Source organism: Liolophura sinensis, chromosome 2 (assembly GCF_032854445.1).
Source record: "Liolophura sinensis isolate JHLJ2023 chromosome 2, CUHK_Ljap_v2, whole genome shotgun sequence".
In the NCBI taxonomy this organism is placed as follows: Eukaryota; Metazoa; Mollusca; class Polyplacophora; order Chitonida; family Chitonidae; genus Liolophura; species Liolophura sinensis.
Window position 1 is genome coordinate 26,790,842 of NC_088296.1, and position 24,867 is coordinate 26,815,708.

Genomic DNA, 24,867 nt, shown 5'->3' on the forward strand with positions numbered 1-24,867 from the left:
TGTGGATGGATCGAGTGTGGTTACAGACATAGATAATGTACGTTGTGGAGGAATCGAGTGTGCTTACATGCATGGATGGTGAACGTTGTGGAGGAATCGAGCGTGGTACCATGCATGGATGGTGAACGTTGTGGAGGAATCGAGTGTGGTACCATGCATGGATGGTGAACGTTGTGGATGAATCGAGTGTGGTAACATGCATGGATGGTGAACGTTGTGGAGGAATCGAGCGTGGTACCATGCATGGATGGTGAACGTTGTGGATGAATCGAGTGTGGTAACATGCATGGATGGTGAACGTTGTGGAGGAATCGAGCGTGGTACCATGCATGGATGGTGAACGTTGTGGAGGAATCGAGTGTGGTAACATGCATGGATGGTGAACGTTGTGGATGAATCGAGTGTGGTACCATGTATGGGCAGTGAACGTTGTGGATGAATCGAGTGTGGTTACAGACATAGATAATGTACGTTGTGGAGGAATCGACTGTGGTACCATGCATGGATGGTGAACGTTGTGGATGAATCGAGTGTGGTACCATGCATGGATGGTGAACGTTGTGGATGAATCGAGCGTGGTAACATGCATGGATGGTAAACGTTGTGGATGAATCGAGTCTGGTAACATGCATGGATGGTGAACGTTGTGGATGAATTGAGTGTGGTAACATGCAAGGATGGTAAACGTTGTGGATGAATCGAGTGTGGTAACATGCATGGATGGTGAACGTTGTGGATGAATCGAGTGTGGTACCATGTATGGGCAGTGAACGTTGTGGATGAATCGAGTGTGGTTACAGACATAGATAATGTACGTTGTGGAGGAATCGAGTGTGGTAACATGCATGGATGGTGAACGTTGTGGAGGAATCGAGTGTGGTACCATGCATGGATGGTGAACGTTGTGGAGGAATCGAGTGTGGTAACATGCATGGATGATGAACGTTGTGGATGAATCAAGCGTGGTAACATGCATGGATGGTGAATGTTGTGGATGAATCGAGTGTGGTAACATGCATGGATGGTGAACGTTGTGGATGAATCGAGTGTGCTGACATGTATGGGCAGTGAACCTTGTGGATGAATCGAGTGTGGTTACAGACATAGATAATGTACGTTGTGGATGAATCGAGTGTGGTAACATGCATGGATGGTGAACGTTGTGGATGAATCGAGTGTGGTACCATGCATGGATGGTGAACGTTGTGGAGGAATCGAGTGTGGTACCATGCATGGATGGTGAACGTTGTGGAGGAATCGAGTGTGGTAACATGCATGGATGGTGAACGTTGTGGAGGAATCGAGTGTGGTAACATGCATGGATGGTGAACGTTGTGGATGAATCGAGTGTGGTAACATGCATGGATGGTGAACGTTGTGGATGAATCGAGTGTGGTTACATGCATGGATGATGAACGTTGTGGAGGAATCGAGTGTGGTACCATGCATGGATGGTGAACGTTGTGGATGAATCGAGCATGGTAACATGCATGGATGGTAAACCTTTGTGGATGAATCGAGTGTGGTAACATGCATGGATGGTGAACGTTGTGGAGGAATCGAGTGTGGTAACATGCATGGATGGTGAACGTTGTGGATGAATCGAGTGTGGTAACATGCATGGATAGTGAATGTTGTGGATGAATCGAGTGTGGTAACATGCATGGATGGTGAACGTTGTGGATGAATCGAGTGTGCTTACATGTATGGGCAGTGAACGTTGTGGATGAATCGAGTGTGGTAACATGCATGGATGGTGAACGTTGTGGAGGAATCGAGTGTGGTAACATGCATGGATGGTGAACGTTGTGGATGAATCGAGCGTGGTACCATGCATGGATGGTGAACGTTGTGGATGAATCGAGTGTGCTTACATGTATGGGCAGTGAACGTTGTGGATGAATCGAGCGTGGTAACATGCATGGATGGTAAACGTTGTGGATGAATCGAGTCTGGTAACATGCATGGATGGTGAACGTTGTGGATGAATCGAGTGTGCTTACATGCATGGATGGTAAACGTTGTGGATGAATCGAGTGTGGTAACATGCATGGATGGTGAACGTTGTGGATGAATCGAGTGTGGTAACATGCATGGATGGTGAACGGTGTGGAGGAATCGAGCGTGGTACCATGCATGGATGGTGAACGTTGTGGATGAATCGAGTGTGGTACCATGCATGGATGGTGAACGTTGTGGATGAATCGAGTCTGGTAACATGCATGGATGGTGAACGTTGTGGATGAATTGAGTGTGGTAACATGCATGGATGGTAAACGTTGTGGATGAATCGAGTGTGGTAACATGCATGGATGGTGAACGTTGTGGATGAATCGAGTGTGCTTACATGCATGGATGGTGAACGTTGTGGATGAATCGAGTGTGGTAACATGCATGGATGGTGAACGTTGTGGATGAATCGAGTGTGGTACCATGTATGGGCAGTGAACGTTGTGGATGAATCGAGTGTGGTTACAGACATAGATAATGTACGTTGTGGAGGAATCGAGTGTGCTTACATGCATGGATGGTGAACGTTGTGGATGAATCGAGTGTGGTAACATGCATGGATGGTGAACGTTGTGGATGAATCGAGTGTGGTACCATGCATGGATGGTGAACGTTGTGGATGAATCGAGCATGGTAACATGCATGGATGGTAAACCTTTGTGGATGAATCGAGTGTGGTAACATGCATGGATGGTGAACGTTGTGGAGGAATCGAGTGTGGTAACATGCATGGATGGTGAACGTTGTGGATGAATCGAGTGTGGTAACATGCATGGATGGTGAATGTTGTGGATGAATCGAGCGTGGTACCATGCATGGATGGTGAACGTTGTGGATGAATCGAGTCTGGTAACATGCATGGATGGTGAACGTTGTGGATGAATTGAGTGTGGTAACATGCATGGATGGTAAACGTTGTGGATGAATCGAGTCTGGTAACATGCATGGATGGTGAACGTTGTGGATGAATTGAGTGTGGTAACATGCATGGATGGTAAACGTTGTGGATGAATCGAGTGTGGTAACATGCATGGATGGTGAACGTTGTGGATGATTCGAGTGTGCTTACATGCATGGATGGTGAACGTTGTGGATGAATCGAGTGTGGTAACATGCATGGATGGTGAACGTTGTGGATGAATCGAGTGTGGTACCATGTATGGGCAGTGAACGTTGTGGATGAATCGAGTGTGGTTACAGACATAGATAATGTACGTTGTGTAGGAATCGAGTGTGCTTACATGCATGGATAGTGAACGTTGTGGATGAATCGAGTGTGGTAACATGCATGGATGGTAAACGTTGTGGATGAATCGAGTGTGGTAACATGCATGGATGGTGAACGTTGTGGATGAGTCGAGTGTGGTAACATGCATGGATGGTGAACGTTGTGGAGGAATCGAGCGTGGTACCATGCATGGATGGTGAACGTTGTGGATGAATCGAGTGTGGTAACATGCATGGATGATGAACGTTGTGGAGGAATCGAGCGTGGTACCATGCATGGATGGTGAACGTTGTGGAGGAATCGAGTGTGGTAACATGCATGGATGGTGAACGTTGTGGATGAATCGAGTGTGGTACCATGTATGGGCAGTGAACGTTGTGGATGAATCGAGTGTGGTTACATGCATGGATGATGAACGTTGTGGAGGAATCGAGTGTGGTACCATGCATGGATGGTGAACGTTGTGGATGAATCGAGCATGGTAACATGCATGGATGGTAAACCTTTGTGATGAATCGAGTGTGGTAACATGCATGGATGGTGAACGTTGTGGAGGAATCGAGTGTGGTAACATGCATGGATGGTGAACGTTGTGGATGAATCGAGTGTGGTAACATGCATGGATGGTGAATGTTGTGGATGAATCGAGTGTGGTAACATGCATGGATGGTGAACGTTGTGGATGAATCGAGTGTGCTTACATGTATGGGCAGTGAACGTTGTGGATGAATCGAGTGTGGTAACATGCATGGATGGTGAACGTTGTGGAGGAATCGAGTGTGGTAACATGCATGGATGGTGAACGTTGTGGATGAATCGAGCGTGGTACCATGCATGGATGGTGAACGTTGTGGATGAATCGAGTGTGCTTACATGTATGGGCAGTGAACGTTGTGGATGAATCGAGCGTGGTAACATGCATGGATGGTAAACGTTGTGGATGAATCGAGTCTGGTAACATGCATGGATGGTGAACGTTGTGGATGAATTGAGTGTGGTAACATGCATGGATGTAAACGTTGTGGATGAATCGAGTGTGGTAATATGCATGGATGGTGAACGTTGTGGATGAATCGAGTGTGCTTACATGCATGGATGGTGAACGTTGTGGATGAATCGAGTGTGGTAACATGCATGGATGGTGAACGTTGTGGATGAATCGAGTATGGTACCATGGATGGGCAGTGAACGTTGTGGATGAATCGAGTGTGGTTACAGACATAGATAATGTACGTTGTGTAGGAATCGAGGTGTGCTTACATGCATGGATAGTGAACGTTGTGGATGAATCGAGTGTGGTAACATGCATGGATGGTAAACGTTGTGGATGAATCGAGTGTGGTAACATGCATGGATGGTGAACGTTGTGGATGAATCGAGTGTGGTAACATGCATGGATGGTGAACGTTGTGGATGAATCGAGTGTGGTACCATGTATGGGCAGTGAACGTTGTGGATGAATCGAGTGTGGTTTACAGACATAGATAATGTACGTTGTGGAGGAATCGAGTGTGGTACCATGCATGGATGGTGAACGTTGTGGATGAATCGGGTGTGGTACCATGCATGGATGGTGAACGTTGTGGATGAATCGAGCGTGGGTAACATGCATGGATGGTAAACGTTGTGGATGAATCGAGTCTGGTAACATGGCATGCATGTGTGAACGTTGTGGATGAATGAGTGTGTAACATGCATGGATGGTAAACGTTTGTGGATGAATCGAGTGTGGTAACATGCATGGATGGTGAACGTTGTGGATGAATCGAGTGTGCTTACATGCATGGATGGTGAACGTTGTGGATGAATCGAGTGTGGTAACATGCATGGATGGTGAACGTTGTGGGTGAATCGAGTGTGGTACCATGTATGGGCAGTGGAACGTTGTGGATGAATCGAGTGTGGTTACAGACATAGATAATGTACGTTGTGGAGGAATCGAGTGTGGTACCATGCATAGATGGTGAACGTTGTGGATGAATCGAGTGTGGTAACATGCATGGATGGTGAACGTTGTGAGGAATCGGGTGTGCTTACATGCATGGATGGTGAACGTTGTGGATGAATCGAGTGTGGTAACATGCATGGATGGTGAACGTTGTGGATGAATCGAGCGTGGTACCATGCATGGATGGTGAACGTTGTGGAGGAATCGAGTGTGGTAACATGCATGGATGGTGAACGTTGTGGAGGAATCGAGTGTGTGGTACCATGCATGGATGGTGAACGTTGTGGATGAATCGAGTGTGGTAACATGCATGGATGGTGAACGTTGTGGATGAATCGAGTGTGGTACCATGCATGGATGGTGAACGTTGTGGAGGAATCGAGTGTGGTAACATGCATGGATGGTGAACGTTGTGGATGAATCGAGTGTGGTACCATGCATGGATGGTGAACGTTGTGGAGAATCGAGCGTGGTACCATGCATGGATGGTGAACGTTGTGGATGAATCGAGTGTGGTTACATGCATGGATGGTGAACGTTGTGGAGGAATCGAGTGTGGTACCATGCATGGATGGTGAACGTTGTGGATGAATCGAGCGTGGTAAACATGCATGGATGATAAAACGTTGTGGATGAATCGAGTGTGGTAACATGCATGGATGGTGAACGTTGTGGATGAATCGAGTGTGCTTACATGTATGGCAGTGAACGTTGTGGATGAATCGAGTGTGGTTACAGACATAGATAATGTACGTTGTGGAGGAATCGAGTGTGGTAACATGCATGGATGGTGAACGTTGTGGAGGAATCGAGTGTGGTACCATGCATGGATGGTGAACGTTGTGGATGAATCGAGTGTGGTACCATGCATGGATGGTAAACGTTGTGGATGAATCGAGTGTGGTTACAGACATAGATAATGTACGTTGTGGAGGAATCGAGTGTGGTAACATGCATGGATGGTGAACGTTGTGGATGAATCGAGTGTGGTAACATGCATGGATGGTGAACGTTGTGGATGAATCGAGCGTGGTACCATGCATGGATGGTGAACGTTGTGGAGGAATCGAGTGTGGTTCCATGCATGGATGGTGAACGTTGTGGAGGAATCGAGTGTGGTACCATGCATGGATGGTGAACGTTGTGGATGAATCAAGCGTGGTAACATGCATGGATGGTGAATGTTGTGGATGAATCGAGTGTGGTAACATGCATGGATGGGTGAACGTTGTGGATGAATCGAGTGTGGTTACAGACATAGATAATGTACGTTGTGGAGGAATCGAGTGTGGTACCATGCATGGATGGTGAACGTTGTGGATGAATCGAGCGTGGTAACATGCATGGATGGTAAACGTTGTGGATGAATCGAGTGTGGTAACATGCATGGATGGTGAACGTTGTGGATGAATCGAGTGTGCTTACATGTATGGGCAGTGAACGTTGTGGATGAATCGAGTGTGGTTACAGACATAGATAATGTACGTTGTGGAGGAATCGAGTGTGGTAACATGCATGGATGGTGAACGTTGTGGATGAATCGAGTGTGGTACCATGCATGGATGGTGAACCGTTGTGGAGGAATCGAGTGTGGTACCATGCATGGATGGTGAACGTTGTGGAGGAATCGAGTGTGGTAACATGCATGGATGGTGAACGTTGTGGATGAATCGAGTGTGGTAACATGCATGGATGGTGAACGTTGTGGATGAATCGAGTGTGGTTACATGCATGGATGATGAACGTTGTGGAGGAATCGAGTGTGGTACCATGCATGGATGGTGAACGTTGTAGAGGAATCGAGCATGGTAACATGCATGGATGGTAAACGTTGTGGATGAATCGAGTGTGGTAACATGCATGGATGGTGAACGTTGTGGATTGAATCGAGTGTGCTTACATGCATGGATGGTGAACGTTGTGGATGAATTGAGTGTGGTAACATGCATGGATGGTAAACGTTGTGGATGAATCGAGTGTGGGTAACATGTATGGATTTGTGGAGGAATCGAGTGTGCTTACATGCATGGATGGTGAACGTTGTGGATGAATCGAGTGTGGTAACATGCATGGATGGTGAACGTTGTGGATGAATCGAGTGTGGTACCATGTATGGGCAGTGAACGTTGTGGATGAATCGAGTGTGCTTACATGCATGGATAGTGAACGTTGTGGATGAATCGAGTGTGGTAACATGCATGGATGGTAAACGTTGTGGATGAATCGAGTGTGCTTACATGCATGGATGGTGAACGTTGTGGATGAATCGAGTTTGGTAACATGCATGGATGGTGAATGTTGTGGAGGAATCGAGCGTGGTACCATGCATGGATGGTGAACGTTGTGGATGAATCGAGTGTGGTAACATGCATGGATGGGTGAACGTTGTGGAGGAATCGAGTGTGGTACCATGCATGGATGGTGAACGTTGTGGATGAATCGAAGTGTGGTAACATGCATGGATGGTGAACGTTGTGGATGAATCGAGTGTGCTTACATGCATGGATGGTGAACGTTGTGGATGAATCGAGTGTGGTAACATGCATGGATGGTGAACGTTGTGGATGAATCGAGTGTGGTACCATGTATGGGCAGTGAACGTTGTGGATGAATCGAGTGTGGTTACAGACATAGATAATGTACGTTGTGGAGGAATCGAGTGTGCTTACATGCATGGATAGTGAACGTTGTGGATGAATCGAGTGTGGTAACATGCATGGATGGTAAACGTTGTGGATGAATCGAGTGTGGTTACAGACATAGATAATGTACGTTGTGGAGGAATCGAGTGTGGTACCATGCATGGATGGTGAACGTTGTGGATGAATCGAGTGTGGTAACATGCATGGATGATGAACGTTGTGGATGAATCGAGTGTGGTACCATGCATGGATGGTGAACGTTGTGGAGGAATCGAGTGTGGTACCATGCATGGATGGTGAACGTTGTGGATGAATCGAGTGTGGTAACATGCATGGATGGTGAACGTTGTGGATGAATCGAGTGTGGTAACATGCATGGATGGTGAACGTTGTGGAGGAATCGAGCGTGGTACCATGCATGGATGGTGAACGTTGTGGAGGAATCGAGTGTGGTTACATGCATGGATAGTGAACGTTGTGGAGGAATCGAGTGTGGTACCATGCATGGATGGTGAACGTTGTGGATGAATCAAGCGTGGTAACATGCATGGATGGTGAATGTTGTGGATGAATCGAGTGTGGTAACATGCATGGATGGTGAACGTTGTGGATGAATCGAGTGTGCTTACATGTATGGGCAGTGAACGTTGTGGATGAATCGAGCGTGGTTACAGACATAGATAATGTACGTTGTGGATGAATCGAGTGTGGTAACATGCATGGATGGTGAACGTTGTGGATGAATCGAGTGTGGTAACATGCATGGATGGTGAACGTTGTGGAGGAATCGAGTGTGGTACCATGCATGGATGGTGAACGTTGTGGATGAATCGAGTGTGGTAACATGCATGGATGGTGAACGTTGTGGATGAATCGAGTGTGGTACCATGCATGGATGGTGAACGTTGTGGATGAATCGAGTGTGGTACCATGCATGGATGGTGAACGTTGTGGAGGAATCGAGCGTGGTACCATGCATGGATGGTGAACGTTGTGGAGGAATCGAGTGTGGTTACATGCATGGATGGTGAACGTTGTGGAGGAATCGAGTGTGGTACCATGCATGGATGGTGAACGTTGTGGATGAATCGAGTGTGGTACCATGCATGGATGGTGAACGTTGTGGAGGAATCGAGTGTGGTACCATGCATGGATGGTGAACGTTGTGGAGGAAACGAGTGTGGTAACATGCATGGATGGTGAACGTTGTGGATGAATCGAGTGTGGTACCATGCATGGATGGTGAGCGTTGTGGATGAATTGAGTGTGGTACCATGCATGGATGGTGAACGTTGTGGATGAATCGAGTGTGCTTACATGTATGGGCAGTGAACGTTGTGGATGAATCGAGTGTGGTTACAGACATAGATAATGTACGTTGTGGATGAATCGAGTGTGGTAACATGCATGGATGGTGAACGTTGTGGATGAATCGAGTGTGGTAACATGCATGGATGGTGAACGTTGTGGAGGAATCGAGTGTGGTACCATGCATGGATGGTGAACGTTGTGGATGAATCGAGTGTGGTAACATGCATGGATGGTGAACGTTGTGGATGAATCGAGTGTGGTACCATGCATGGATGGTGAACGTTGTGGAGGAATCGAGCGTGGTACCATGCATGGATGGTGAACGTTGTGGATGAATCGAGTGTGGTTACATGCATGGATGGTGAACGTTGTGGAGGAATCGAGTGTGGTACCATGCATGGATGGTGAACGTTGTGGATGAATCGAGCGTGGTAACATGCATGGATGGTAAACGTTGTGGATGAATCGAGTGTGGTAACATGCATGGATGGTGAACGTTGTGGATGAATCGAGTGTGCTTACATGTATGGGCAGTGAACGTTGTGGATGAATCGAGTGTGGTTACAGACATAAATAATGTACGTTGTGGAGGAATCGAGTGTGGTAACATGCATGGATGGTGAACGTTGTGGAGGAATCGAGTGTGGTAACATGCATGGATGGTGAACGTTGTGGAGGAATCGAGTGTGGTAACATGCATGGATGGTGAACGTTGTGGATGAATCGAGTCTGGTAACATGCATGGATGGTGAACGTTGTGGATGAATCGAGTGTGGTAACATGCATGGATGGTGAACGTTGTGGAGGAATCGAATGTGGTAACATGCATGGATGGTGAACGTTGTGGATGAATCGAGTGTGGTAACATGCATGGATGGTGAACGTTGTGGATGAGTCGAGTGTGGTAACATGCATGGATGGTGAACGTTGTGGATGAATCGAGTGTGGTAACATGCATGGATGGTGAACGTTGTGGATGAATCGAGTGCGGTAACATGCATGGATGGTGAACGTTGTGGAGGAATCGAGTGTGGTAACATGCATGGATGGTGAACGTTGTGGATGAATCGAGTGTGGTAACATGCATGGATGGTGAATGTTGTGGATGAATCGAGTGTGGTAACATGCATGGATGGTGAACGTTGTGGATGAATCGAGTGTGCTTACATGTATGGGCAGTGAACGTTGTAGATGAATCGAGTGTGGTTTCAGGCATAGATAATGTACGTTGTGGATGAATCGAGTGTGGTAACATGCATGGATGGTGAACGTTGTGGATGAATCGAGTGTGGTAACATGCATGGATGGTGAACGTTGTGGATGAATCGAGTGTGGTAACATGCATGGATGGTGAACGTTGTGGAGGAATCGAGTGTGGTAACATGCATGGATGGTGAACGTTGTGGATGAATCGAGTGTGGTAACATGCATGGATGGTGAACGTTGTGGATGAATCGAGTGTGGTAACATGCATGGATGGTGAACGTTGTGGAGGAATCGAGTGTGGTAACATGCATGGATGGTGAACGTTGTGGAGGAATCGAGTGTGGTAACATGCATGGATGGTGAACGTTGTGGAGGAATCGAGTGTGGTAACATGCATGGATGGTGAACGTTGTGGATGAATCGAGTGTGGTAACATGCATGGATGGTGAACGTTGTGGAGGAATCGAGTGTGGTACCATGCATGGATGGTGAACGTTGTGGAGGAATCGAGTGTGGTAACATGCATGGATGGTGAACGTTGTGGAGGAATCGAGTGTGGTAACATGCATGGATGGTGAACGTTGTGGATGAATCGAGTGTGGTAACATGCATGGATGGTGAACGTTGTGGAGGAATCGAGTGTGGTAACATGCATGGATGGTGAACGTTGTGGAGGAATCGAGTGTGGTAACATGCATGGATGGTGAACGTTGTTGAGGAATGGATAATGATCATTGTAGATGTATCATGAAGATTGAACGTTGGGGATAAATCGGAGTACATGTAGGAATAGTGAACGTTGTGGATGAATCGAGAACGAATCCGTGGACAGTGAGCGCTGGAGGGCTGCATCTAACAGAACTCCTTTAGTACAGCTGCACAAGACACATAAGATGTCAAGCTGTGGACAAACACGCGTTTCTTTGGGCTTGGTCGCCACGATATGGCGTACAGCTCTAATGTTTTAGAAGGGTTGGGCTCGTGACCGTTTGCCCGGCACCACTTGTCTTCTGCCAATATTGTGTGGATATACCGTGTATCTGTGCGTCACCCGTCGGAAAGTTCGTGAGTAGATTGCCAAAGGTAAATGATTTACCTCGGCACTCCGGTTTCTTACACCCGCAAACACTAAAACATCGCCTTATAAGTGAAAAGGGAGGCTCCGTGACCGATGTGGTTAGCCTACCGCGCGGTGCAATGAGCTAGGAGCCCTCACCAATGCGGTTGCTATGAGTTCAAGTCCAGCTCATGTTGGCTTCCTCTCCCGCTATACATTGGCAGGTCTGAGAGAAACCTGATGATTGTCATGGCTTTCTTCCTTGCTCTGGGAATTTGATTTGCGATTATTGACCAGGAACGTTCATCTGGTATAGGAATTTCTGTTTCAACGCATAGATTCTGCCCGGTTTCCTCCCACCACAATGCTGGCTGCGGTCGTATGAGTGAAATATTCTTGAGTAAGTTGTAACACAACAAATAAATTAATAAATAGACGTGAAATAGTCCTTAATATGACTTTAAACAACAATCAGGTAAATAAATACAATTAAACACATCACTCTCCATGTAAGAAAGATGCGCGAAGAACACATTAATGACATCCCCCTTTGTTTTGAGAGCAAGTATAACTCTGTCTTGACCGCTCGTTTCTTTCTTTTATAGCTTGACTATCTGATAACGTTATTTCTGTCCGAATGGTATACTTCGACTGTTGTTATAAGAGCACCAAGATTGTCAGTTAAATCCTTACTCTGTCCGGTTTGAACAGCATCCATGCTAACACAGATATATTCCGTGAGGTCCAGTTTTATATACTGCGGGTGTCACCTAGCTTTGAGCTTTGTACGCACTGCATCAATGCTAACAGAACCCATGTTAGGCCCAGTCACACATGCATGTCCCTATCACACTAGTTTTGAGCTTTGCACGCATAGTATCCAGGCTAACAGAACCCATGTGAGGCCCAGTCATACATGTATGTCCCTATCACACTAGTTTTGAGCTTTGTACGTACAGTATCCATGCTAACAGAACCCAAGTTAGGGCCAGTCATACATGTAATCCCTACATGTATCTCACTAGTTTTGTGCTTTGCACGCACAGTATCCATGCTACCAGAAGCCCTGTGAGGCCCATTCATACATGCATATCCCTATCACACTAGTTTTGTGCTTTGCACGCACAGTATACGTGCTACCAGAAGCCCTGTGAGGCCCATTCATACATGCATATGCCTATCACACTAGTTTTGTGCTTTGCACGCACAGTATCCATGCTACCAGAAGCCCTGTGAGGCCCATTCATACATGCATATGCCTATCACACTAGTTTTGAGCTTTGCACGCACAGCATCCATGTTACCAGAAGCGTGCTTGGGGTTTGCTACCAGAAGCCCTGTGAGGCCCAGTCATACATGCATATGCCTATCACACTAGTTTTGAGCTTTGCACGCACAGCATCCATGCTACCAGAAGCCCTGTGAGGCCCAGTCATACATGCATATCCCTATCACACTAGTTTTGTGCTTTGCACGCACAGCATCCATGCTACCAGAAGCCATGTGAGGCCCAGTCATACATGCATTTGCCTATCACACTAGTTTTGAGCTTTGCACGCACAGTATCCAGGCTAACAGAACCCATGTGAGGCCCAGTCATACATGCATATCACTATCACACTAGTTTTGAGCTCCGCACGCACAGCATCCATGCCAACAGAACCCATGTAAGGCCCAGTCATACATGCATATCTCTATAACACTAGTTTTGAGCTTTGTACGCACTGCATCAATGCTAACAGAACCCATGTAAAGCCCAGTCACACATGCATGTCCCTATCACACTAGTTTTCAGCTTTGTATGCACAGTATCCAGGCTATCAGAACCCATATGAGGCCCAGTCATACATGCACTTGCCTATCACACTAGTTTTAAGCTTTGCACGCACAGTATCCATGCTAACAGAACCCATGTGGGGCCCAGTCATACATGCATATCTCTATCACACTAGTTTTGAGCTTTGCACGCAGAGTATCTATGCTACCAGAACCCATGTAAGGCCCAGTCACACATGCATATCCCTATCACACTAGTTTTGAGCTTTGCACGCACAGTATCCATGCTACCAGAACCCATGTGAGGCCCATTCATATATGTATATTTCTATTACACTAGTTTTGAACTTTGCACGTACAGTATCCAGGCTAACAGAACCCATGTAAGGCCCCTCTATCACACTAGTTTTGAGCTTTGCACGTACATCATCCATGCTAAAAAAAAGCCCCCATTTTCCTGTGGTTTCAAGGATGTAAAGAATCGAATATTTAATTACAGACGAAAGAAAAAGTTTATTTCATAAGGTCACCGGTAATAAATTCAACTGTAATCGAATGCTTTATTAATTACACCCTACCTCACCTAGCTACTTGCCCATAACAGAGAAGATAAAAATGATTAACCCTCCATAGTACAAAAGAATTACGAACTATACATAAAGAACATTGTGGCGCGTTTTTACCCGGTAGCCTCCTTCAGTAGTGTATTTGTGAGCAGGCCTACACAGGACAGTTTGAAGAACATGTACATTACTACGGGGAGCAACCATTAGAATTTATAACCTTGAACAACTCCGTTAATTAAAGATGATGAAACATTTCGCGCGTTTCTAATTAAGCAGCTAAATCAGAAATAAGATCAAGATATATGTACGTGTAATTGTGTGCTAATGTCTACACGGATTCACATACGATGATAGGCCTAAATTGACGAGCTGAGGTGCGTGGTATTAACAAACTGCCCGCTCATGTCAACACAGATTCACATTCGATGATAGGCCTAAACCGACGAGCTGAAGTGCGTGGTATTAATGTCAACACAGATTCACATACGATGATAGGCCTAAACTGACGAACTGAAAGGCATGGTAATAACAAACTGCCCGGCATCTCACATACGATGATAGGCCTAAACCGACGAGCTGAAGTGCGTGGTATTAATGTCAACACAGATTCACATACGATGATAGGCCTAAACTGACGAACTGAAAGGCATGGTAATAACAAACTGCCCGGCATCTCTTATACAGCCTTCACACGTCACGTGTCGGTTATACACATATAGACCTACATTGCATTTTATACTCTTACATTAAATATACGGAATACAGGTCCAGAGTTAAAGCTTCGAGGACACTGAATAAAGATCTCGATAATTTGTCCAATGTACTTCTGGTTAAAAACACAAACTTCGTTAATGTTCAATGCATTCACGTTGTCTACATGTAAACATATCTCCTGGTGATCGGCGGTTTCACAATGTCCATGTGTGGTAGCGATCAAATAGCGTCATTGGCCCAATTAGAGATTCGCGAGGCGTCCATCAGACATCATATATAGGTTGTAAGCGGTTTTCGTGACCAGCATTTACCGGAACAAACTTACAAGTATGAAAATTTTCTGCAATCCATTCTTCAACCTCAGCTTTCTTGATCTCACGTTACCTTATGCAGTTGTTCATAAAAGTTAAGGAATCGATTAGCAATGAACTGATTCTATCATTTGCTCTCCTGTATGAATTTTTTCGCATCACTCCGAACCGCCAAGGTGCCAAGGTTTCCCGATGTAAGGGAGGTAATTTGTCTCACCAGATGTCTGTCCAGTATTATCCAGTACCCGGATGTTGACGATCGGGAAGTGACAACTACAGTGCAAGGTCCGCTAAGGGTAATATGACTTCACGACAATCACGAATTCGTGAATCACTGCGACGAATATGTTAATGACAATCACGAATTCGTGAATCACTGTGGCTTAATGTGGTAATGACAATCACGAATTCGTGAATCACTGTGGCGAATATGTTAATAACAATCACGAATTCCTTCATTGTCTCTTACTAATCAACACACTGTACCAGTATGTACATGTAGCTATGACGGACATGTTGATTGCAATCAAGAGCTGCTGTTAGCACTCACTGGCATTCAAAGTACCGGTATGTCAAAAATAGATATATAGTTTAAAGAATTCGTTAAATCACAGCATCATATAACACAAAGACGATGAAGATAAGTTGAAAATCACCCACGGAACAGGACGATACTAGAAAGGATGAATGCGAACAACAACGAATCCGTGCGGAAACTATATCCTGATTCGTTATCAACTCTTTCAGAAACGAGCACATAAAAAACTCCACCAATCACCGTGTGGTAATCACGAATCCACAAACGTCACGAAATAATTCCGAAAACACAAGATACCTGTTCTCAATACAAGATTCAGGGGGCTACACTAAACTTCACCGGATTCTCGATCGAGGCTGTAAGTTACAACGATTGTCAGTGCAACACCGTGGAGCTGTCTCCCCAGGTATCTTTGTATCGTCATATACACGGGCATTTGAAGGAGCTTTTTGTCTTCGGCGGTGCGGTAAGTGTGATATCTTTTTGTCTCGACAACGTGGACTGAAAGGAAAGTAATGACATAATTAGATTTAATAACATACATTTCAATGAACACATGGCGTGAGTTTATCAAAAATATGGCGCCCTGTAAAGCGTTCTTTATCGCACTTAATTACCGGTAATTCTTAAACCGTCCTTTTTCATATGTTTGAAGGGTTCACACTGAAGTTAAATTTTTATAATTTGCCAACAGATTTTCATTGAGATTAAAAAGGACTGTGCAGTGTACGATATGTCTACTCATGCTCAAAAGAAACGAATGGCGTTTTATCCACCCGTAGCACTGTTACATTTCGCCCCGAATCGGGCTGTTAAGCGTACATTACAGACAGGCAGGTATAGAATGTAATTTTTAAAACAGCAATATGCAAAAACACCACAGCTATAGGAAAAAAAACAGAAAACCTGTGTGTCAGATAGAGAGAGAAGGGACTGATGTAACGAAAGAAAGATAAAACTGAAGGGAACAACCTACTAAACAGCTTGGACCTCAGTAGCTTGTGTATGGGTACATGTACACTATTAAACAGTGTCATCAGACCTCATACGTATCTTCATTTCATGTGCATTGCTAAACAGAGTGTCATCAGTTCTCGTACGTACTTTCATTTCATGTACATTATTAAACAGAGTGTCATCAGATCTCGTAGGTACTTTCATTTCATGTACATTATTAAACAGAGTGTCATCAGATCTCGTACGTACTTTCATTTTATGTACATTATTAAACAGCGTGTCATCAGATCTCGTAGGTACTTTCATTTCATGTACATTATTAAACAGAGTGTCATCAGATCTCGTACGTACTTTCATTTTATGTACATTATTAAACAGAGTGTCATCAGATCTCGTAGGTACTTTCATTTCATGTACATTATTAAACAGAGTGTCATCAGATCTCGTAGATACCTTCAATTCATGTGCACTATTAAACAGAGTGTCATCAGATCTCGTACATACCTTCAATTCATGTGCACTATTAAACAGAGTGTCATCAGATCTCGTACATATCTCTCAGTTCATGTGCACTATTAAACAGAGTGTCATCAGATCTCGTACATACCTTCAATTCATTGTGCACTATTAAACAGAGTGCCATCAGATCTCGTAGATACCTTCAGTTCATGTACACTATTAAACAGAGTGTCATCAGATCTTGTACATATCTCTCAATTTATGTGCACTATTAAACAGAGTGTCATCAGATCTCGTACATACCTTCAATTCATTGTGCACTATTAAACAGAGTGCCATCAGATCTCGTACATATCTCTCAATTCATGTGCACTATTAAACAGTGTCATCAGATCTCGTACATACCTTCAATTCATTGTGCACTATTAAACAGAGTGCCATCAGATCTCGTAGATACCTTCAGTTCATGTACACTATTAAACAGAGTGCCATCAGATCTCGTACATACCTTCAATTCATGTGCACTATTAAACAGTGTCATCAGACCTCGTACATACCTTCAATTCATGTGCACTATTAAACAGAGTGCCATCAGATCTCGTACATACCTTCAATTCATGTGCACTATTAAACAGTGTCATCAGACCTCGTACATACCTTCAATTCATGTGCACTATTAAACAGAGTGCCATCAGACCTCGTACATACATTCAATTCATGTGCACTATTAAACAGAGTGCCATCAGACCTCGTACATACCTTCAATTCATGTGCACTATTAAACAGAGTGCCATCAGACCTCGTACATACCTTCAATTCATGTGCACTATTAAACAGTGTCATCAGACCTCGTACATACCTTCAATTCATGTGCACTATTAAACAGAGTGTCATCAGACCTCGTACATACCTTCAATTCATGTGCACTATTAAACAGAGTGCCATCAGACCTCGTACATACCTTCAATTCATGTGCACTATTAAACAGAGTGCCATCAGACCTCGTACATACCTTCAATTCATGTGCACTATTAAACAGTGTCATCAGACCTCGTACATACCTTCAATTCATGTGCACTATTAAACAGAGTGCCATCAGATCTCGTACATACCTTCAATTCATGTGCACTATTAAACAGAGTGCCATCAGACCTCGTACATACCTTCAATTCATGTGCACTATTAAACAGTGTCATCAGACCTCGTACATACCTTCAATTCATGTGCACTATTAAACAGAGTGCCATCAGAAGTCGTACATACCTTTAATTCATGTGCACTATTAAACAGTGTCATCAGACCTCGTACATACCTTCAATTCATTGTGCACTATTAAACAGAGTGCCATCAGACCTCGTACATACCTTCAATTCATGTGCACTATTAAAAAGAGTGCCATCAGATCTCGTACATACCTTCAATTCATGTGCACTATTAAACAGTGTCATCAGACCTCGTACATACCTTCAATTCATGTGCACTATTAAACAGAGTGCCATCAGACCTCGTACATACCTTCAATTCATGTGCACTATTAAAAAGAGTGCCATCAGACCTCGTACATACCTTCAATTCATGTGCACTATTAAACAGTGTCATCAGATCTCGTACATACCTTCAATTCATGTGCACTATTAAACAGAGTGCCATCAGACCTCGTACATACATTCAATTCATGTGCACTATTAAACAGAGTGCCATCAGACCTCGTACATACCTTCAATTCATGTGCACTATTAAACAGAGTGCCATCAGACCTCGTACATACCTTCAATTCATGTGCACTATTAAACAGAGTGTCATCAGATCTTGTACATATCTCTCAATTTATGTGCACTATTAAACAGAGTGTCATCAGATCTCGTACATACCTTCAATTCATTGTGCACTATTAAACAGAGTGCCATCAGATCTCGTACATATCTCTCAATTCATGTGCACTATTAAACAGTGTCATCAGATCTCGTACATACCTTCAATTCATTGTGCACTATTAAACAGAGTGCCATCAGATCTCGTAGATACCTTCAGTTCATGTACACTATTAAACAGAGTGCCATCAGATCTCGTACATACCTTCAATTCATGTGCACTATTAAACTGTGTCATCAGACCTCGTACATACCTTCAATTCATGTGCACTATTAAACAGAGTGCCATCAGATCTCGTACATACCTTCAATTCATGTGCACTATTAAACAGTGTCATCAGACCTCGTACATACCTTCAATTCATGTGCACTATTAAACAGAGTGCCATCAGACCTCGTACATACATTCAATTCATGTGCACTATTAAACAGAGTGCCATCAGACCTCGTACATACCTTCAATTCATGTGCACTATTAAACAGAGTGCCATCAGACCTCGTACATACCTTCAATTCATGTGCACTATTAAACAGTGTCATCAGACCTCGTACATACCTTCAATTCATGTGCACTATTAAACAGAGTGCCATCAGACCTCGTACATACCTTCAATTCATGTGCACTATTAAACAGAGTGCCATCAGACCTCGTACATACCTTCAATTCATGTGCACTATTAAACAGAGTGCCATCAGACCTCGTACATACCTTCAATTCATGTGCACTATTAAACAGTGTCATCAGACCTCGTACATACCTTCAATTCATGTGCACTATTAAACAGAGTGCCATCAGATCTCGTACATACCTTCAATTCATGTGCACTATTAAACAGAGTGCCATCAGACCTCGTACATACCTTCAATTCATGTGCACTATTAAACAGTGTCATCAGACCTCGTACATACCTTCAATTCATGTGCACTATTAAACAGAGTGCCATCAGAAGTCGTACATACCTTTAATTCATGTGCACTATTAAACAGTGTCATCAGACCTCGTACATACCTTCAATTCATTGTGCACTATTAAACAGAGTGCCATCAGACCTCGTACATACCTTCAATTCATGTGCACTATTAAAAAGAGTGCCATCAGATCTCGTACATACCTTCAATTCATGTGCACTATTAAACAGTGTCATCAGACCTCGTACATACCTTCAATTCATGTGCACTATTAAACAGAGTGCCATCAGACCTCGTACATACCTTCAATTCATGTGCACTATTAAACAGAGTGCCATCAGACCTCGTACATACCTTAAATTCATGTGCACTATTAAACAGAGTGTCATCAGATCTCGTACATACCTTCAATTCATGTGCACTATTAAACAGAGTGCCATCAGACCTCGTACATACATTCAATTCATGTGCACTATTAAACAGAGTGCCATCAGACCTCGTACATACCTTCAATTCATGTGCACTATTAAACAGAGTGCCATCAGACCTCGTACATACCTTCAATTCATGTGCACTATTAAACAGTGTCATCAGACCTCGTACATACCTTCAATTCATGTGCACTATTAAACAGAGTGCCATCAGACCTCGTACATACCTTCAATTCATGTGCACTATTAAACAGAGTGCCATCAGACCTCGTACATACCTTCAATTCATGTGCACTATTAAACAGAGTGCCATCAGACCTCGTACATACCTTCAATTCATGTGCACTATTAAACAGTGTCATCAGACCTCGTACATACCTTCAATTCATGTGCACTATTAAACAGAGTGCCATCAGGCCTCGTACATACCTTCAATTCATGTGCACTATTAAACAGAGTGCCATCAGACCTCGTACATACCTTCAATTCATGTGCACTATTAAACAGTGTCATCAGACCTCGTACATACCTTCAATTCATGTGCACTATTAAACAGAGTGCCATCAGACCTCGTACATACCTTTAATTCATGTGCACTATTAAACAGTGTCATCAGACCTCGTACATACCTTCAATTCATTGTGCACTATTAAACAGAGTGCCATCAGACCTCGTACATACCTTCAATTCATGTGCACTATTAAAAAGAGTGCCATCAGATCTCGTACATACCTTCAATTCATGTGCACTATTAAACAGTGTCATCAGACCTCGTACATACCTTCAATTCATGTGCACTATTAAACAGAGTGCCATCAGACCTCGTACATACCTTCAATTCATGTGCACTATTAAACAGAGTGCCATCAGACCTCGTACATACCTTCAATTCATGTGCACTATTAAACAGTGTCATCAGACCTCGTACATACCTTCAATTCATTGTGCACTATTAAACAGAGTGTCATCAGCTCTTGTACATATCTCTCAATTCATGTGCACTATTAAACAGACTGTCATCAGATCTCGTACATACCTTTAATTCAAATTTTTCCTTTATCCGTCTGGCTAGTATAGCTAAAGCCTCATCTACGTTCGTGTTTTCACGACAGCTGATCTCGTGGTATTCAATTTGGTGGAATTCTGCAAACTGACAAAAGAAAAAAAAAACGAAAATATGAAAAGGTTAGCTTAGTACAAATGTTTACCCAAAGCACTGACAGCGTTGTTTAAGACGTGTTCCCTGGTGTGAACGGACAAAAGGCCGTATGTCAGTGGTAGAACATACATGTACCATTTGCTAACTACATTTATTACACCTTCGCCAGTCCTCTGCTTTTACTCTCAGTGCTGTAGTATATTATATTCAGATAGACACACGTACCACAGATAGCCACACCTACCACAGATAGCCACACCTACCACAGATAGCCACGCCTACCACAGTTGTTTTTCAAACTTTAGTGTTATAAACTGGATGATTTCTAGATGATCGCCTTATATGTCTTCAAGCATATAACCAGGCACGAAGAAATGTTTTATCGGGCCGAATGGGCTTCCGTACTTACCTGCTTAGCTCTTTCTTTACTGACACATCTTTTTGTGCTCAGATCTATTTTATTGCCTACTATCAGTTTACATATGTCTTCTGTGCTGTTCTGAAAGTAAAAGCGAAAGTGAAAAATATGGAACTATATGCCTGTATGAAACACCCATGCTGTAACCAAAAGGTTCTCAGCCTACATAAGCTTTCTCTTTGAGTTAGAAAACAGGGCAGAAATTTATGCAAAACACACTGTAAGGGCGAGAGGGTCGTGGTCTATTTGGGGAGCGGACAGTGTCGGAGTGGCTAGAGGTGCTTGTTCATCTTTCAATCACTAGGAGACACATGGTGTGGGTTCAAAACCCACCATGGATAGGGACTTTGTATATTACCCCACTGTCACTGTTTGTGTTTGGGGGTGTGGGGGTGTGGAGGGTCTTCTTCCACTGGAAGACCACTTGTCTTCCGCCAGTATGTTGTGTATATCTGTCCCCACGTGACACATGGAATGATGACCATCCACTGGTCTGTGGTGTACTCTGCTTTTCCCTGCCTAAAGATCTAGAGCTGACTGCCATTATACAAATGAAAACTTATTCAGTACGGTACAGCTTAATTAAACAACAATGAAATCAATGAAATAAATATCGTAATAAGGACTGAACGTTAATATAAACTGCTGTTCACCTGTTCTCTCCTTCGCTAAATAGTGCCTAAATGTACCATGCACCATCGCAAAGTGATAACCATGGCACAGTAATGGTGACAACAACACAGGCCTATTGTAGGGCAATTAACCATGGCACATTAATGGCGACAACAACACAAGCCTATATGTAGGGCAATTAACAACGGCACAGTAATGATGACAACAACACAGGCCTTTATGTAGGGCAATTAACCATGGCACAGTAAGGGCGACAACAACACAGGCCTATATGTAGCGCAATTAACCATGGCACAGTAATGATGCCAACAACACAGGCCTATATGTAGGGCAATTAACCATGGCACAGTAATGGGGACAACAACACAGGCCTTTATGTAGTGCAATTAACCATGGACATTAAGGGCGACAACAACACAGGCCTATATGTAGGGCAATTAACCATGGCACAGTAAGGGCGACAACAACACAGGCATATTGTAGGGCAATTAACCATGGCACAGTAAGGGCGACAACAACACAGGGCTATTTGTAGGGCAATTAACCACGGCACAGTAATGGCGACAACAACACAGGCCTATATGTAGGGCAATTAACCATGGCACAGTAAGGGCGACAACAACACAGGCATATTGTAGGGCAATTAACCATGGCACAGTAAGGGCGACAACAACACAGGGCTATTTGTAGGGCAATTAACCACGGCACAGTAATGGTGACAAAAACACAGGCCTATATGTAGGGCAATTAACCATGGCACAGTAATGGTGACAACAACACAGGCCTATATGTAGGGCAATTAACCATGGCACAGTAAGGGCGACAACAACACAGGCCTATATGTAGGGCAATTAACCACGGCACAGTAATGGCGACAACAACACAGGCCTATATGTAGGGCAATTAACCATGGCACAGTAAGGGCGACAACAACACAGGCCTATATGTAGCGCAATTAACCATGGCATAGTAAGGGCGACTACAACACATTTAACACATAATTGCCTACATGTAACACAAATGTGCCATGTAGGGCAATCGTTCTTGGTATCCATTTCTTATAGTAATTTCCAAAGTCTTGTCAGAATTAAACATTCAGTCTTTTAAATGAAATTTTGTTTTAGTTCAGACGTTTGACCCGACTGAAATGCTGTCAAGCCACATGATCTGTCAGAGCATGTAGGGCAGGTAGAAAGAGCCCAGGCACTGGACTATTTTTGGTTTTGTCTCACCTCATTTACATCTCGTAACCAGCGAGGCAAGCTGCTGAACGAATCCTCATTTGTGACGTCATACATGATAACGATTCCCTATAAATAAGAGCCGTATATATTCAGTGGAAGTCAAATGTATGACAACATAATTTAGGCCTAATCTAACAGATTGGTGCAATGACTAGTTGCACAGATATACAGGAAAGAAGCCAAATTCCTATGCTAATACTTTCTTAATAGGCCTACAATACATGCACAAAATTAATTATTGTATCCATGCAGAAGATTTTATTTCCTTGAGTGGTGACAATACGTAATTCACGGATTCTCTTAAGCTGTACATTTCGCGTGAGTCTAATAAACTTCTATAAACTTTACCTATTGTCAAGGCGATGTCCAAACAACTTAAATCAATCACGATCAGCTCACAATGGCGTTCTAAAGTCGAGGACTCACCGTCAGAATATTCATGGACACATGAATGGCTAATTCCCACCTCCATCTTCATCTTCCCACCTCCACCTTCATTTTCCCACCGCCATAAATCAGATGTTATTTACGAAACAAGTAATGACAAATCTTATCGACTGGAACTTGCCTGTGGTCATTTGCTGTTTTTATTAATTTATTTATTTATTTATACTGCGGAGTTATGCTACACATAAGTAAAAAATTGAGTGAAAAATAGCTGTGGAAAAAGCTGTCATCGCGCAGTCTGGTCGTACAGCGTATTCGTGTTGTGGGTTATTAACCCTGATAGAGTACTGACCTCTGCTCCCCGGTAGAACCCGGATGTCAGGGTTCTGTATCTCTCCTGTCCCGCTGTGTCCCTGTGGAGAAATAACGGAATAGTACATCACGAGGATTGCTTACGCCATACATGTAGGTCCCTGTGGGGAAATAACGGTACAGAACACCACAAGGATTGCTTACGCCATACATGTAAGTCCCTGTGGAGAAACAACGGTACAGTATATCACGAGGATTGCTTACGCCATACATGTAGGTCCCTGTGGAGAAACAACGGTACAGTATATATCACGAGGATTGCTTACGCCATACATGTAGGTCCCTGTGGGGAAATAACGGTACAGAACACCACAAGGATTGCTTACGCCATACATGTAGGTCCCTGTGGAGAAACAACGGTACAGTATATCACGAGGATTGCTTACGCCATACATGTAGGTCCCTGTGGAGAAACAACGGTACAGTATATCACGAGGATTGCTTACGCCATACATGTAGGTCCCTGTGGAGAAATAACGGTACAATACTACACAAGGATTGATTACGCCATACATCTAGGTCCCTGTGGAGGAATAACGGTACAATACTACACAAGGATTGATTATGCCATACATCTAGGTCCCTGTGGAGAAATAACGGTACAATACTACACAAGGATTGCTTACGCCATACATGTAGGTCCCTGTGGGGGAAAAACGGTGCAGTACACCACAAGGATTGCTTACGCCATACATGTAGATGTTTGCTTACTCCATACAT

At 43.8% G+C, this 24,867-nt stretch overlaps 1 protein-coding gene across 1 annotated transcript; it reads right to left on the reverse strand.

Moving 5' to 3' along the window:
* Positions 1–13,711: 13,711 nt before the first annotated feature.
* On the reverse strand, positions 13,712–24,183 carry LOC135463099 (ras-related protein Rab-10-like). Its single transcript, XM_064740418.1, has 5 exons — positions 24,128–24,183; positions 23,377–23,454; positions 21,503–21,592; positions 20,971–21,084; positions 13,712–15,808 (listed from the first exon to the last, which is right to left on the reverse strand). Exons 2-5 carry the CDS (start codon positions 23,440–23,442, stop codon positions 15,728–15,730), a joined length of 351 nt encoding a protein of 116 aa, XP_064596488.1. The 5' UTR covers positions 23,443–23,454; positions 24,128–24,183; the 3' UTR covers positions 13,712–15,727.
* Between the last annotated feature and the right edge of the window lie 684 nt (positions 24,184–24,867).